The following is an 18687-nucleotide window of genomic DNA, read 5'->3' on the forward strand; positions in this document are numbered from 1 at the left end:
TATAAAGATACGTGTAAAAAATACATATGAGTTATATAAATATGAAATTATGCACTTTTTAAAGTAAGATTTTTATTTTTAGAGGCGCACGAAAATATATATGACAAAGTGTTTAATATTTATCGTTCTTCATAAAGAAAGTAAAGTTAAATAAAGTTGAATTGATCGCGCGATGATAATATATCGCGTTTGCTGTGATTTTTATTAATGTTACGCGATACTTTTATATCTCACGAGAGTCGCGCGCGGATAAAAAAGTATTACATTAACGATTGCAAAAACTCATTCGCATGCATATGCATTACTTTTGATGGCGCGATATTTACGACACGTATGAAAAAAAATGAACGGGACGCATTCAAGGGACATGATAACGAAGTTGCAATTTATCGCGGAGCAGTAGCGGGCACTGTCGTAAAAGTTCTGAGATTAATGCAACGCGCATATAAATCGATTATCTTCCGCATATCTTAATCTGAATACCATCGCACTTTCATATTTTACGAGCAATCGATTCTCACTGTGCTCTTTCGATACCTTCTGGGTTATTAATGAATTATGTACTTTTCATGACACGATACATACGTCGTTTGTCCCGCATTAATCGAAATCGGCAATACATTGGTGAGGTCCGAATAATTTTTTACGAAGAATTTTTTCTTTTCATTTGAATGTTGAGATTCTAAACATTATATATTGTGAATGAATAACGAATCACATTGTCGCCTGCCGCGCGTAATATACGTGCATGCGTTAGTGAGATTCATAAGAACCGTGAAATTCTACGAAATTGGCATATGTAACTACATTTCCACATTTACTTTCGCCATACTGGCGCAATTACGCCTTTGTCAATTAGCGTGCACGCGGCCGCGCTTAATTATGATAAAGACACGTCAACGTGTTGCTCAAAGAGATAATCCTTCATTCTGCGTTTGCGTCACGCGAGTCGCGCGACACGGTCTGAAGCCGTAAATACGACGAAAGATTAATTTTAATTATTTCTAGAATGGTATACTATCTCTGTTGTGCAAGCTGAGCGTATTTTGTCGCGCGTGAAATTGGATTCCGTTTTGTAGAAACATTACATCACGCACACATTGCGTAGCATAATGTGATCTTCCTTCTCTCTGTACAATTTTTGAATTTAACTAGAATTTTTATCTCTCAAATATTTTAGAAGAGTTTACTGTCTTATTAAGATAATCCTTTGAATCTTTTTGTTTCTTTATTCTTACTTATTTTAATCGGCCATGCAGAACAAAAAAATTGTTATGTATGTCATTAAAACACACAGTATATAAATACGTTATATAAAATGCTATATGTTTGATATATAATATAAAAATACCAGAAGCTGAATGCTTTTTCCTTAATGTGTTCTTTATAAGACATTAGCTATGGTAGAATATAATTCACTTTGTTAGATGTGCAGATTGTATTATAAGTTGGTGCAGTGATTATAATGAATGAGAACATTTTGTGGAAGCGCTAGACGAAGTCGCTCGTCTGAACGAATTTGTACAGACAAGACACTTTGTACGGACACAGAGAAGCGTTACAGACTCATATAAACGGGCAGACTGCACCATTACAAAGTGACTCGTCTGTACGGTCTGTACGCGCTTCTCTGTGTCTTTACAAAGTGTCTTGTCTGCGCCCTAAAAGTTATTGTAAATTAACTTGTACTGCTCTTTTAATTTTGTTCATATTGCAGAAAAGGAAAGAAAGAAAAAAAAATATCTGTTTATAATGAATAAATATAGTTTCCTTAACCCACTCGGCCGGTGCCTGATTCGGCGCAAGTCATTGACGACCACGAGCACAGTTTGTTCTGCCGGCCAAATGGATTAAGATTACATCGCATTTACATTTATGCTTATTTTCTGAGTAAAGTTATCTTATCAATTAAACGTTTTTATTCTTATAAAATAATATACGGACGTATTTATTACACAAACATATTTGTAATAATATATATTTATATATATGACTAAGTTTACACGTCACCATTAATCGGGTTTAGTAACATCTGCAGTTATAACTATCGGCGTAAGATATCGTGTAAACGTTAATTAAATCCGGTTTTATAACACCAGTTGTTGTGTTACTCTTACACCCGTCGACGAAGATATGTAGACTTATAAAGCGGGTTGTAAGGAAACGTGTAAACGCTAGATGAATTAAACCCGATTAATGGTGGACGTGTAAACTTAGTCTATGTCACAGCCATCAGTCATAATTACTTTAATATCTAATATAGCTCTTATGATTTTTCTGTTTTTATCATAACTATACAATCTAAATTAAATTTGCATCAACTTTGACTACACCTACCATCTCGCAGGTTTCTTTTTTTTCTTCTATAAAATGGACAGACATCGGCGTGAAGATTCAGCGATCGTCCGTGGAATCCCTCTCGAGCTGCAAACGCTCTATGGACGGACTTACGGCACTTTGCGTGAATAACGTTTAGGCGTTATCGCGCACGTTATCTTCACACCTGATGGATAACCGGTGCTTTACACAACGAGCCGCCATCGATAAATTTTCTAAACGTCGTAGTGGCCCCCGTGACACACGAGGGGAGACGAGAGAGATAATACTCGACGATTAATCGACCCGAGCACAGCCGCCCGCGCTAATCTGCGCGCCCGCCGCGCGCGTACGCGGGCCCGGAAACTTAATTGAAAACACATAAAGCCTAACGAGTTCCGCGACGCGGGTGGCATGTCCACCCACCTTCTATCCTGTGCACGCGCGCACGCGAGCACTCGCGCATATTTCCGCGCGGCTAATGCGCCCACCCGCTGGATTATACGCGATAATAGATGTTTGCCGCGCACGGAGCGCGGAGTAAACGGAAATCGTCGATCGTTTACTCCGTAAATGTGACACAGACGCGTTTGTAATCATCTTGCATGCTCATACTTCGACGACGAAAAACGAACTAGCGTCTTACGAATCGCTTGAATCGAATACGTTCAATCTCGTATACCTAAACAGTTTTTTTTTAATTCTTAAAGCTTTTTTATTGCTGCTGCTAGTTTTAACCGTTCCTATTATATATCCTTATATCCATTACGTTAAAGTATTATTTATCTAAATGCGCACACAAGTTATCGTCGCGGATTAGGTATGACGCGATTCAAAAGTCACGGGATAAAGCTTGCATCGCATCGTTGCGAACGCAGGATCCTACAACGAGTGACTACCTCTGGCTCCGGGTCACGAGGCAAGCGCTTTATCTTCAACGCCCGCGCGCCGCGGCTAACGCGAGATCGATTCTCTCAGCCGATTCAGGCACCCCGCCTCCTCTTTTTCTTGGCGGATTAGCGGGGGCCTCTCTTTTATTCGCCACCGGACACGCGAGGCGCTATAAACCTCCACGAACTCCCACTTATCTCTCTCAATCAAACCCCCCCCCCCTGGCTTCGCGATCTTTAAGCAGCGCGAGGCATTAATGTCGGACGATTATCCCTCAATTTGGCAGATTTTAAAAAATCCACGGTGCACACTCTGCTCATAAATCGACGGATTAACCTCGGCGTTTAACATTATCAATTACCCCCTGACGTTCTTTCTCTCTTTCTCTTGCGCGCGCGGCGGCCGCGAAAGCCTCGAATACCTGTGCGCGAAGAAAGAAGTGAAAGAAGGATGAAGAAGATCGAGGGTAAAGGACCGCGCGAGTGGGAGCGAGCAGAGGGAAGACGAAGCGGACAGAAAAGGCGAAACATATGTTAAGACCGCGTATTATTACCGGTAATGCTTAGGATTAACCCTGCCGCGTAGGCGAGGCGATGATATAGCGAACGCGAGAGGGATGATCTCACCATTGGCATTGGTATGATATAATCGAGCAGCAGCGGAAGAAGATGTTTACAAAACGCGCTCCGAGATTTATAATAAATAACAATTTTGGAGACAGTAGCGAAAATCCTGCGTGAGGAGAATTCTCGAAGGATAAAATATCGTAATTTGATATAATTTACATAATTTAGAAATTAAGGAAGGACGATTTCTAAATGTACGCGCAAATGTATGTGGCTAATATCTATTTAACTATAATATTTAATATTATTAATATTAATATTTAATATTATTAATATTAAATTGATTTAAAACTACACCGTCGTTATATGTAGAACTCGAGTCAGCTGCAGAGCTCGGATTTATAGTCATATATTTAATGAAAATTAATCAGATATTTTTAATCGATAAATTAAATTATTTCCTCCCTTGCATATGTCATAATGTGGGGAGAGATAACATATTATATTATTAATCTGGAGTTACTCGAACAAGACTGTCTAATACGCGAATTCTATCTTAATCGTCAACTTCTTACCGGAAGCGAACCCCTTTTTAGAAACATAATTAAGCGACCGCGTCATACGTCAATCACACGCATTATTATATTGTAACGTCACAAATTATATATTATGGTTAGACGGGAAAAAGGAAACGAGAAGGAAAAAGAATTAGGGTGAAACGCGAGACATTGACCGGCGAAGCTCTGTCAGATTTGTTTCTATCCTAGTAGTGACGACTGCGTGCTCCATTAGATAGCGAAGATAGGGTCTCAGCTAGAACCATGAGAAGAGTTAATGGCCATAACGAGACGTCCGGAACGAGACCTCGGAGAAGGGAAAAAGTGTCCGAACAGCGGCTAATTAAGCGAAGCCGCCCCGTCCGGCGCACGGAAATTGCGGCTAATAATACCGCCGTTATTGCGCTGTTATATGTCGTGGCCTGACCGACTGAATTCATAATGATGATTCCTCGATATGATTCCTCGAAGACGCTTGGCTTCCTCCAGACCGCTCACGAGATTTCTGCTGCAACAAAAATGGATAATTGATGAAATCGGCCATCGGGAACGAATTATATTAGTTATCATTATTGATAAATATCATTTCCTTTATTAATTATTAAACAATACAATTATTCCAATTTTGCGTACATTGAACGAATGAAAAGAACTTTTTGATTATAAGAATAATACAAATAAGAACTTGGATTTGTGTAATCAAAATTACGTGATGTTATATATAATCGCATGTTTACACGAACAAATCATTATTCCGTAATGAAATAAGCTTACAAATTACAATTTTACGTCAATTACGAAGGACGACTTTTATGATCGAACGAAAGGCGCGGAGTGGTCAAAATATTATCGGCAGGACGATCGATAGCAGTCTCGTAAAGCCGACCGCATCTTTTCGTTCGATCCCGCGAATGTATTGCCTTGCTAATGCAAGTACTAATTAGTAACAGTAATGTCACGGACATTTAATATGCTTGTCATGCAAATCGCAAAACGTGCTGCAAGATGCCCGATTCAGTGCTGACCGGTCGCGTCGTCGCCGGGTCAAAGGTCGTCAAAACTCTCTAAACAGCGAAGTAAATTGCAATGCTACGCCATATAACACGGCAATAAACTGCTAATGTTTGAAAGGTGTAGAAATTTACGTGGAAACGATTCGCGATATATACTCACGAAATTTCGCGGAAAACCCGCGCGACCGTGAGCGATTATAAGTTGAGTTCAAGCTTCGAGTCAGATCGGTCCCGATTTCTCGTACGCGGTTCTATAAAAAGAGATTATAAAGCGATTTGTAGCACATCGCGGTCGCGGTGGGATTGAGGCTCTCGAGAGGGGGGACTTGAGCGCAAAGGAACGCTCGCGCTTTCTTCACTCCGTTGATTTATTCGCGAGAGGTTGCATGAGCTGCACCGTGCTCGCCTGACATCGACCTTCGATCCTCGATCGCTGATGGATCGAGGGCACGGTACCGTGACGTGCCACTACGGCACGTTCGCGCAAACACGGCAAACATGCAGATATCGCGTATGAAGAAAAGAAATTGCACGTCGATCGTTGCTCCCATTATTCCGCTTGTATTCAGCATCCTATCGGAACGTCGTGATTTTACTTTTGAATAGCAGTTGTATAGCTATTACCCGGAACACGGCACGCTCCCTGCAAGGTGCGAGAGATACCGCGTAATTATGTAAAATACCGTAATCAGTTAGGCGGCAGGTGATACCGGGTGTTCTCAGAAATAGGTTTCCAATCTGCGAGGACGGTTTCCCCCCCCCCTTCAAATCGGAATATCCCTTCGTGTAATCTGGCCCCCTTAGAAAATGAATATTAACATCGCTATCGCGTATGCAGTGAATTATGTTATAGAATCCCGTTTGAATTGATCACACACATGAATTTCCGCAGCTGTGAGTTCTCAAATCGATAATATTATTTATAAATATTAAGATGCGATCTCCGTTCAGCGATTTAAACTCAAATGATTTATGTCGAAGCAAAGTACAATTATTTAAGTTCTATTTACGTTCCACGTATTTCACGTTTTATCCATCTTGCGCTCTGATCATCGTGTTTTATTACAGATAGGCATCATAGGCAGCAATTGCTGGTGCCTCACCTTTTGCGTGTACATTTTTCTCATTCATGCTCCGTGTAATTATCCAATTTATCATGAAGCAATCTTGTGTGTGCGCGCGCGCAATAAAGTTATTATTGTTATTATTACATTTTTTTTTAACAGCAAAGAAGCAAGCAGGGATAAATGGAGGAAATGTGTTTCTTTTGCAGCGTCCCCATCTCTGCCACCGTTGGGCGAAACAGCATGGGACAGAGATCACGGTCGTGATCGAAGCCGGGAGAGGAACCGGGAGCGCGAGCGCGAGAGGGTGCGGGAGAGGAGCGGCGAGAACGAGAGGGAACGAGAGCCCGCGATCAGGGAGAGAGAAAGGGAACGCGATCGCGACAGGGACAGGCAGCGAGACCGGGAGAGGGACCGGGAGAGGGACGTGTCGGTCTGCATGATGGAGCCGCCCGACTCCGTCTTCATCTCCCCTTCCGCGGCCCTTCTCGCGTTGCAGAGGATAAAGGACGCTTCTCTGTAAGTATTATTATTCACCTGTTGCGTCCCCTTTCCTCCCCCCTCACTTAAGACAGGCGTGTCTGCGTTGCGTAAAGACGACGAGGGAACGCCGAGGAGAATAGGCGTTAAAGGCTCATGTAGCGTGATTAAGACGAGCGCGTGATAAAAGTTAATGATTAATTGATAATTGATATTGCCGCCGGCATAACACGATGCATGCTAAACAAGTCTGCATCGTGGATGTGGTCGATGTGGATAATGCGAGAATAATTTAATGTCCCGCTAGTGTCTCTAGTAATTCTGATCGAAGAGATTTTCTCCTGCGAATCGTCAATCATCTATGAAAACCTGAACGAGAATTCGCACGTGGTAGAATGTAGAATCTGTAGGTAGAAGAAATCAAAATTGTATGATTGCCGCCATCCGGTGTGTAACATTTAAATTCTTCGGAATGAAGACGTGAAGACGGAATAAGTGCGCGATAACGCAAGAAACATTGCGCGCGTACGTGTGCGTTCAAACTTATTAACAATATTACTGCGGAATACAAAGACCGACTTTATTATCGCTTTACAATCGGTTGAGAGCGGCAGGATATCGCGAGTGCACTCATTCACGGTGCCGATGCTTACGTATACAGCCGTATATTTCATCGAATGCATAAGCATGTCCAGGGTTAATAGGACGAGATCGTGCACCCGCTGTAAATCTCGTTTAATTTGCTCTCGCCGCGCACCCGCGCGCGACTGTCGTTTCCATTGTGCGCCCGGGCCCTCTCCCGCGATCCATCCGAACGTTATATAGAAACCGTGCCCCGACATATACACACTAGGAAACATAGTAATCTCGTGACACCCGGCGCACGCTAACAAACCTCATTTTACACGTCCCGTCACGATTTCTTTCGAGCACGCGCCTAAGTAATTTCGACTCGCTCCTTTCGCCCAATTAGCGTGACGCCGATCCATTATAAGCTCTTTGTAAATCAGTGTATCTATACGGCCGTGCCGCGCACGAGCTCCATTGGCCCCTATCCTTGGATCTTTCAATCGGCGGTTTCAAGTCCGTTGGAGAAATCGATCGTTATCTAAAAAACGCGCACGAGAATCATTTTAATTCTACATTTATAAATTTTCAAGCATTTAGCAACTATATCTGGTAGGCAATAATTATACGGCTCTTCTTAACTGTATGGAATTTTATATGGTCATTTCTGTCTTAATCCACGCATGACGAAGAAATAATTATAAATCATGTCCGATGTAAATTGCAGCTTGTCTTTTATGTGTACATCTTTTTATCCCTTTGTGTATACCTCGAGCATGTCTCAAGTAGACATGAGTATACGTACATGCAACACGAGTCCTGATACACCCGTATGTCAGTATTCTGTGTAGAGAATGCGCGATGAATTCGCCTCATAGAAAAAATATACATATATTAAGTCGTTCGATAAGCACTGTCGTATTTATTTTATTTATATCAAATTAGGCAGACGGTAGTGGAACAAAGTGTTAATTACATTTTACATTAGATTAAATTAATAAATGAAATAAATTTTGTTCTTCAAAATCTATTTCAAAATGCGACATTACTTATCGAATGATCTGATACATTTAAAAATAAATCTCTCTTGTCTATCAGATCATCGGATTTATGATGCCCAGTTGATTAATGTTTTTTTTTTATTATGTCGTGTTGACTTTTTAAGCTTTAAACACACAATTTATTGAGTCGTCCTGTAAATGATACAGTATGAAAGGGAGCTTGGTTTACTTTTTAGCTCAAAACCGAGAGATTTATCACTAGAGAATTGAAAATTTAAAATTAAGATGGCAAGAAATTGTAAATAATAATGGAAAGTATACTTTGGATTAAGATTAAAATGTCCAATTTTTTGTTTTACTTCAAAAATATCTATTAAATCGCGTTACTTAAGGGATGATTTAGTAATTTACATGTGAGTGATATCACATTTGATAAAACGAGTTTCATTAACTTCTGCTTGCAGCGAAAACTGTTTACAGACTACAACTGTGGCACATACCCGTTTTTACTTCGTTTCGTTATAGGTTTTTGTTTAAAACGCACATTGCGATGCGCGTTTCTGCCACACATTTCTGGCTCGCGACGTGCGGTCTTCTCGCCGCTAACGCGAGGGTTAACGGACTGTGACGTGTACAGCAAGATCGTTAGAAAAGTATGTTAGGAGGCAATATACAGTTGTTAGTTCATATTGACGTACAGCGAATAATTAATTTTCCATGGCGTTTATGTGTCGACAGAGAGAGAAACACGAATGAACAAAGACACACTGACTGGTGCTTTCCGAGGGGCGGGATTGAGGTAGACGCGAGCCGGATTATCGCGACTGGAAACGGATTTATGTCAGTTCGCGCAACACGCCGTTCTAGTTTATAGCGCGAATGGTACGGAGGAGAGCCCTCACATAGCTTCGATGAAATACAGCGCGGTTAAGAACGCGTCAGTGGTACCGACGTCATTTTATCGAGCCAGCAAAACTCGAATTCTCCGGGTTGCAGCCCGGATCGCACGTCGCAGATCGGTATCGCTCTGTAATTTATTGTCTCGATGAATTTATATAAAATATCGCCGTCAAATAAAATAACTTCATGTCAACGAGTCATCGTATCGATAACAAAATTATAATGATAACAAAAGGAGCGAATATAAAGGCGAATATAGAAAATTTTGATATAAATAACGTTCTAAAATAATATAATCCAAGAGTCGAATTTATTGTGATCGTGGAAAAACTTCGAAACTTCGGACACTTATGTAATTCTTTTAGATTATCTCTCGTCAGCGTGTTTACCTCCTTTCTTACTTCATAAATAATTTGAGGGTGATATTTTGCGCTGCGCCAAATTGACCGGTACTAATACGGCACGTCGTAAAAAAAAGGCAAGCCTATCTATATTGTTGCCACGTACGAGTTTCGTGGAAAAACAAGTCTTACCAGAATTCACTGCGTCAAGTTGAGATTGATCGAGCCGGTCCGATATACGCCTTTCTTGTTTTCATCGATCGGTCCAGTGCCGTTCGGCCGATTGCGCGCTTTCGACGAATCGACTCACTTTTTCGAATATTTATCGAGAAAGGTACTCCGCATTACAAATGACCCGTCGGAAATTGGTACACTCATCTGAATGTAAAAGCAGTTATCTGGGAAAGTAATTTACACCGCGACTTGGATTAAGCAAAGAGAAACGCAAAATTATGTTGATTTAGACCTCCACTGTTGGAGCAAATAATTTTATGTCTTGTGAAATTATCATTTTTAAACAAGTCAATTTTAAGAATTTCTTCTTTTTTCAGTGTTTCTTAATAAATGTTTATTTTTAATCATCCGGTGTGGACACCTAAATCTTTGATATTTCTTTTAAAATCGTTCTTTTATGAATTTATTTTTACGGAGATATCAGACAAGTAAACCTACAAAAAAAGTATCAGATTTTAATATAAAAATTGAATATTAAATTAGAATAAACTTGCAACTGGGAAAATATTAAAAATTAACTACTATAGCCTCCAGGTGTACATACATGATTAGAAAAAGTAAGAGTGAGAGATCATCTGTCGCGCAATCGAGTCTACTCGCGGCGCAAAACGACGGACGATGAAGACGTCTCGTCCATATAGGAATTGATATTGGTAGCGACTGGTGGCTGGAACGGCGAATTTTTTGTCGCTCGTTTCCTCATCGTAATCAACGTCTGGGATGTATGGTGTATAGTTACGAGCGTGCGTCGGGCGGCAATCAGGCGCAAAAAGGCACGCGATCCCAGGATTGATCCTTTCATAATTCGTAGTGCGTTGCGTTACGCCGTTTTATGAATCGCGTTTGATTTCTTCTTGACGGGATATTACTTCTCCTCGGGTCGTTTCATTTCGAACGACATTGCCTGCCTTTGATACAGTCAAAAACTAGTCACTGAGTGAGTTCTTCGCTCATGTGAAGAGAAAGGTTAATACAAGACTTACATAAATGTCGTTAAACATTGATAAATTCCCAGGAAGTATATTAAAAATTGTAATTAAAATGTCGCCATGAAGAAATCGCTTATCTTCTCTTTTCCTCTCTTTAGATCGCATTTTATTTTCTAAATTTGTGAATACTGAATTATGCATGCTTTACTTACATCGATTTTACAAAATCCATCTCAATTAAAATAAATTTAAAAAAAATAGATACATATCGTGTCGAATGTAGTTTTATTAGGGCAACTTTTTAACGGCAAGAGATATTTTCATTTGTATTTATTCACGTCATGTTTAATTTTATGTGAGTTTAACTCTCTGATTACAGCGTATTTCACAAACGTCCAGCGCTAGCGGCGGGTATTGGTTTGGGCGGTCGAGGAAACGCCGTTGGCGGAAACGGCGGCAGTTTAGGTGTCGACGGCGAATGCGGCGACGCGCTGAAGAGACGCAAAGTTCACAGATGCGACGTCGCCGGTTGCGACAAAGTTTACACGAAGAGCTCGCACCTAAAGGCGCACAAGAGGACTCATACCGGTAAGTTGATGTTAATTGCCCGGGTATACAGTGCTTTCTCGATCTGGAACCAACTGTGTTACAATGATGACTCCTGTCTGCAGTTTTGTCTATAAATAAATTATATCTATATTTTTTATATTGTATTATCGCGTCAATTTTAATATTCTTTGATAAAGTAATACGGCATCTTTCTCATATTATTTTGCCTCTATTTTTGTTTTTATGGTCTCCAGTGTTAATTACTAAAATATATTTCGGAAGATAACAGAACTCTCTTTTGATCAGGGACTCACAAACGAAAGATGCCACTGGAGTTGCAAGTAAAATAAGCTAGTTAAATTACGTAGCATCGTTGTGTCATAAATCTCTCCGTCCCAGTACACAGTTAAAAAAACTATAGACAACTATTGGAACTACAGTTGGGAAAGCTAATCAAGATGAAATAAATCAATCGATTCGAAGAAACAAACGCGTTACGTTCTCGATGATCGCTATGTGCGATCGTGACTCACGTGTGTGTGCGTCAGCGATCGTTGGAACGATTGCGTGCCTCGTCACTTTAACATCGGTCCCCTCTCTCCCTTCACATACGCGGCTTACGCTAGTTTGCCCTATTGTTTCTAGTTATTGACATACAAACAACGCGATAGTCTACGCAGAATACTTGAACTCTACGAGCGTAGTATTTGAAAAGAAAAAGCGGACAAGAAAGAGTTTAATTACGGGGACAGGGCCTCGTCATTACCGCGTGCAATTACGTATATAAGCTAGGATCTCGGCGAAGCAGCATGATGCTTTCGAAGTGAGCGGACGTGGAAATCTCTTCTTCTGCTCGCGCACTAGAAGAAACTACGCTTATGTGTAGATTGGGAATCATTATCCTCCACCTTCCCACGTTAAATCGGCGCGAAGTTCGCAGCTTCGCCATCAAATCGTCGTTCTGTGCCGATAATAATGACGTTCGAGTTGAGCGTACGGTAGCTGACGACTTGTCGTCCAGCTGTGTCAAGTACTCGATGGGCGAGTCATTAGTCATCGGGACATTCCTTTAGTATCTACGAGAACCGGGAGTGCGCTTTTCTCGAACGAGCTGTGCTCGAATTGGACGCGGTAAACGCCCGGTAGTCGCTCGCCGCGCGAGATTTACGAGCTCCGAGAAACTGCTGACCGATTACGATAAAAGGGCAATTCTGAAAATCAATTCTTCGCGCGAGTTCAACTAGACTGTACAGGAAATTTCCGATTCTTTTATCGAATCGATTAATGGACGGTCGTCGGTTCGATCGCGCGTTAGTTCGTCGTGTTTCGCGAATTTATATACATCAGCAACACTACGACTCTCTTGCATATTGCACACAGTACAACAGGATAGGATGCACACATCGGCACGGCCGCGGCGTGGCGCCGTGCTATCCTCCGCCAGGACTTTTCGCGCGCGTGATCCGTGGCCCGGCGGGGTCAGGGGTCGCCGGCATTCGCACGCTAGGATTCACGACCGTGGAGCCTCGCGGAAATTCGATACCGTTCCGCGACGTCCCGTCGCCGAGGAGGTGCCTCTGTCCAGCGCGCGGAGGATGAAGTGGGGGTGAGGGGGGGAGAAGAAAAAGATTCGCACTTTTACCCGCTCTCGTGTACGGGCACCCTCGCGTATAACATACAACCCCGGCCATTTATTACCGCGTCACGCGAGAGAACTTTGGAGGAGGTCGCGCCGTTCCGCGCCTTCTGTTCCGTTCCGTTCCTGACCGCGCGTATGCATATACACGACATGGCGCGGCGCGGCGGTGGTGGTTGGCTTCAGGAATTTCCGGTGGATAAGTACCTTCGTGAAGGCATCGCCGCCGTCTGGCGAGGGGCACAGGCGGCGAGGAGAGAGGGCGTGGTCGTGAGAACCAGGATCTTTTGTCTGGTCCATGGTTCAAGCGAGACGCGGCGCGATCGCGGTGCTCAACCCGGAGACGCTCGCTCATGGAAATCCCTGGGGCTCTCGTTTCCTATTATCGGGTCGGTCTCCAACTTTGTACACATCTTTGAGAAATTCGGAAACAAATGAAAATGAAATGTTCATTATTTTAAGTCGAAAATATCGTTCGATCATATTTTAACGAAATTATATATATAAGATATATTTTACTTTCACAATTGATCTTTTGACTAAAAATGTTTGTAGAAATCGTAGTTTTAAAATTCCAATATTTTTAAATTAATTTTTATATTATCCATCCCGTTTCATTTTAGTATAAAGTAAAGATTGATCACGTTTAGCGCTAACTCGCTAAGCGTGCCAGAGGATACGAATTAAGGACCGCTGGAGTCATCATTTTTTCACCCTTCCGCACGAAAATTCCGCGTGCCATCTTCCCGCTTCAGTTTCTCGCCGTTGCTCCGATTCCGCGGAGAGAAACTCGCTTCGCAAAGACATCGGAACATGCTTCGCGCATTAGGACGCCATTATGGTGGACGGTTTTACGAAATCCCCAGTACGCGGTAATCGGCTGGTAAACGAAAGGCCATTACTTGACATACAACCCGGACCCCGTTGTGTATGTCGTATATTCACCTAAGCTTCGACTAATAATTGTTTCAACGACTGGCGTGCAACGCCCGTTTGTAGTGGCGAATCGCGCCGTCTATCCGTCATTCTAACACCGCGGCATCGTATACGGCACCTCGAGATATCCTTACTCTTACCGAGGTGGATATAACGCCGGGGATACCGCCTGGATGTGGGAAATGCCAATTCATTGATTACCGTCATTTCTACCATTCCGCGGCATAACTCGTTCGCAAATCGCGCGATCATGATCGTCGTTGCGAAGCCGGCGGGAGTGACCGTAAAATTGTCCCGGCTCGAGGAATATAATGGGCCTAGTTCTCAAAGGCTCGTGATTTCAGAAGACTTTGCGCACCAAATTTGCGCGATTTCGCGATATTTCACGGGTCTTACGTTATACTATCACGATATAGTTTTTATCGCTACTTTTGTCAATGTGAAATGTTCATTTGACATGATAGTTTAATATAGTCGCACGTGCTATGACATATTATTAATTCAGTTAAATTACGAGTTTTAATTATGATGTAGAACCTTTATAATGGCGGATCGAAGGGCAAAGAGTGTTATCAGCAATATTAATTGCTTCAGCGAGCGTCGTAACTGAACGTTGTTCATATTACGCGCCTCATTGACGACGTAACGGAATAATAAAGAGCCTAATATTACTTTTAATATCGACGAATAGCAGCGTATACCATGACGCACGCTGTTGCGTGTAACGAGAGTTGCATTGCGGGTAGAGAATCATAGTTCATTATGAGCGCACGGTAAATCGCCCTTGCACGATTATATGGTGAGAGATGTTTCCTACGCCCATTAGCGTATACATAAAATTCCTTATCTACTTGTGAGAAATCGCGTAGCAACATGTGTATCTACGGGGTATCTCTAATTATCGCATTTCCCTCGGCTGAGGATGACTCCGCCGCGAGTTAAGAAATGCCTCTGCCGCCGCTTCTTTTAAATGCATCGTTATTTTCTGCGCCGCGGAGTTTTCCGCGAGCCACGATTTTGATTGACTCGAAGGAATTTTTAACGAGGCGTAATTAAATGGGAGCGACATAAATTTAAGTTTATTTACAATTTACTTTATATATATAAGCTGTTACCGCCAAGCGTGGGAAATGCTCGAGCAACACGCTCAAATTCTGCATTCAGGCGGATACTGATAGCGCATTCTGTCTAGTTATTTCTAAACAGCAATTAAAAAAAAATAAATTATAAGCATTTTTATTCGGTTTCTTACGATTATTATGTAGGATATATTATTTATCAATTACATATCGATGACTATCACAGTTAGTCCTACCTAGCCAAAATTTAATCAAAATGCCGTTTCGGGGCATATTATTATTAGATATTATTTATTCCATTAATTCCATTGCATTTTGCACTATCGAGTTTATTGTTATGTCACAATCGAATTAAGCTTATTCATAACAACGAAAAGGATTTAATTGATCGAAGAGGATAAATGATCGAAGCTGAGAATCACTGTGCGTAACTATCGGAATATAGGCTCGGTGTCAGCCGACTGGCGTGACCCTTGATAGACAGGAGGAGGTTTGGTGAGACCTCGTGTATTAATTAAGGCGAATTAGCCTTGGCATAAGCCGGACAACGTCGGCCGATCAGTTCCGTGTATATCGAAAGATACGCCGATGATCGCAGGCAGTCCGCTCTGTGGATTTCTCTACAAAGTGGTAGTGCCTCGAGTACCCTGTTATTAACAATGCACGTATGCACTAATGCCGAAGGCTGCGATTACCTTCGCTAGGTTAACGATTTCCTGACGAGCATGCTCCTCCGCGCATTGTTCTCGTTGGTCGTTGCAAATCGTCTCGTTGCTCTCTTTTCTGCAAATAATTTCCCATAAGCTTAGCCGCGGTATGTTTAGCCGGGCTCACTTTCATGCCCGATACTTCGGCTTGATTCGGTGGTGTACGAATTTAGAAGGGATGATTTCACGAATTATGTTGATTATGAAATATCGTATCAATTAACGTGGTTGATTTTACACTTTCCATTATGATTTAATAATCGAAAAGTTTGAGATATATACAAAGTAAATCTACAATGTAAATACTTTAGAATTTAATACTAATTAGAAAGAAAAAGAGAAAATAAGATTTTATTTAAGATAAATCTAAAAAATCTACTAAATAAACAAACTTATACGCAATATGTAATTGTATCTTCTTTCTTCTGTATTTTATTATTCATTCGCGTTATTACATGTCGATGAGACAAATTCAATTGTGTGCCTAAAAACGGGACGAATTATTCGAGGCGTGTGTAATTTCAAGATGCGTAGGAGACGCTCGGCGTCTCATTACAACCTCGAACTGACATCACGTGAACGTTGCATCCACGAACGGACACGCTTCACCTTTTTTCTCCTAGCGTCCTAGTCGAGAGAGCTGTTAGTTCGCTTCTCATTACCAGCACGCATCGTGTCGCTCAACCATGCGTCCTAGCACCAACTTTCTCACACGCTGCGATGTGATAATTATTATATGCCTCGTGCTGTGAATGTCTCTCGAAGTCGTACAGCTTCGTTAACCGATGGTTAACGGCGAATCTGCAAAACGCATTGTATGTACAAGCTGCTCCTAATTTATGTGTTCAACGATGTCGTAACACGGCAAATATTATACGCAATACGACATAAATAGCTCAGTTTTCTTCACGAATAAGATTAACGCGATTCATATAAAACATTGGGCTATGTTCGCATTATTGTGTATGCCGATGTTAATAACATCTTGTTTGTACATCACGTTACAGTATGATACTGTGTTAGAAGTTATGCTCTGCGTGACTTTGACAGACTTGTCTCAAGATGACTGAACTCGTCTCTCTAGCTATGAAGTATAACAAAGGACGCGGCATGCTATTATGCAAAAGTTAAACAATGTCTTTGCTCGTTTTCCTGTAGGCGTGACAAATGAATTGTAATGCATTTGCATTAAAAAAATATATATCGCGACGAGATTGATATCGCGATCATATTTCTTTAGATACGCTACAAGATGTAAGAATATAATGCAAATAAGTTTGAGGATATAATATGTATCTGAAAGAAATAAGATGAGAAATAAAGTATAAGGCAATCTTAGTGCAATCTTAATACAAGTTCGTGTGATTTTCGAGTACGAGAGACTATTTGTTCCTCATTTCTTAAATTATTCCCTTTTTCGTTTTTTTTGTTTTATTCGATCTACCCTCCTCTGATCTTTGCCGTGCACGAATGTAGGGGAGATCCTATACAAACGATTGTAACAAACGCGATTATTAAACATTTATCATTCCTGTACGAATTTGTCTGCAGCTTACATATAACGTTTTAAGACGTCTTAAGCGGACGAATTAGCATTTAATAATCGTGTTTGTTACATTCATCCCGTGTTACTTTTGTCCCTGGTCTCTGGTCTCCCTTACACGCGCCGCCGCGCCCGTGAGAGTGATGCCGCGAACCGTCGCCGGGTAATCTCGCGATTGAGTAACCGCACTGAGAAGAAAGGGAGAACGAACGCGCGGGGGTAGGTAACGCGACGTTAATCTACGGCGCAATAAACGCGCGGGGCCGCGCGGAAAAATGCGATCGAAATGCATTAATAACGGTAGAACTAATGCGACCCTCGTCCATTGCCCATCGGCCGATATTACGTGCGCGCGGCTCGTAAATGGACTAATTACTCACGATTACGTAACGACCGTGAGTGCGCGGGCACCTTCCTTCACAACGTCATTAGTTGTTTCCCCGCGTATATCCCCGACGCGTTGCGCAATAATATTCGCCCGATGGGCGTCGAGACGTTTAAGACGGCCGATTTAGATCTACCGCTCAGAAATAGAGAGAGAGACCACCTTCGATCATCCCGCACGGCCCACTAAAGCTCGATCCTTTCCAATCGCGGATCGAGAGATCGGGGAAAACAGCCTGCCGTTCCGCCTGGGTCGCGCGTCTCTAATTACCCTGATTTTCAGGCCTGCCTCGTTAATTACCATTTGGTAATTAGACTTGCGGTCCCGTCGAAAAGGTGACGTTAATATTCCGGAATGACTGGTTTTCTTTCTGCATCTTAGCTGCGGTACCACGGTTGTCACGGACAATGGGTGAACGCCAGCTGTAAAACGATGACAATCCATTTTCCGCGAGATACGCGAGAGCGCGCGGTTATTCTATTATTTTACAGGGTGTTAGCACAATGGGATAAATCGCGGCGAAAGATAGGACGCGTTTTTTTGTAGAAAAGAAATGGCTTTTCGCCTCGGCGCCGCGGCATATCGGGCCGTTCCATCTACGCGCGAAGTCGCCGCCTCATCGAGGATACCGAAAGCGCGATTCCTCGTTAAAATGATCTCACGGGTGTTCTTCCTCTCCCTCCCCCCCTTCGGGCACCACGGTAATTAAAACGTCCGACTGATAAAGATTAATCGTCCGTAATGCGTAATAATAAATGTGCGTTAACTCGGGCCTCGTCTTGCGGCCCGGTCGGAGCGGAGGGCCGCTTTGCGACTCGCGCGGCGGTGGCTCACGCCCCACGACGCGATAATTGTTCCGGCCGTGCCTTAACACCGGCCATTTGCAAGGGCAAATACCAAATTAAGGGTTAAGCATCGATCTCGCTTCCCTCCTCGCCCGGCCGATCCACGCGGTAATAACACTCCTCGTCTTGACCCGCTTGTGACTTACGA

The 18687-nt window shown here is 42.3% G+C and overlaps 1 protein-coding gene and 1 long non-coding RNA gene across 3 annotated transcripts in view; one reads left to right on the plus strand and one right to left on the minus strand.

Moving 5' to 3' along the window:
* Window positions 1–18687, plus strand: part of LOC139812375 (uncharacterized) — a 319731-nt gene that overhangs the window by 292315 nt on the left and 8729 nt on the right. Inside the window, exons 5-6 of the mRNA XM_071777146.1 lie at window positions 6617–6926; window positions 11239–11447. Of these exons, the coding sequence (XP_071633247.1) occupies window positions 6617–6926; window positions 11239–11447 (519 nt within the window). The remainder of the gene's footprint in view (window positions 1–6616; window positions 6927–11238; window positions 11448–18687) is intronic.
* LOC139812376 (uncharacterized) overlaps window positions 38–18687 on the minus strand; it is a 149541-nt gene continuing 130891 nt past the window's right edge. For both annotated transcript variants that reach the window (XR_011731862.1, XR_011731861.1), the window contains one exon: window positions 38–4838. This is a non-coding gene — a long non-coding RNA (uncharacterized lncRNA). The remainder of the gene's footprint in view (window positions 4839–18687) is intronic.

The sequence above is a fragment of the Temnothorax longispinosus genome, chromosome 4, assembly GCF_030848805.1.
Source record: "Temnothorax longispinosus isolate EJ_2023e chromosome 4, Tlon_JGU_v1, whole genome shotgun sequence".
Taxonomy (NCBI): domain Eukaryota; kingdom Metazoa; phylum Arthropoda; class Insecta; order Hymenoptera; family Formicidae; genus Temnothorax; species Temnothorax longispinosus.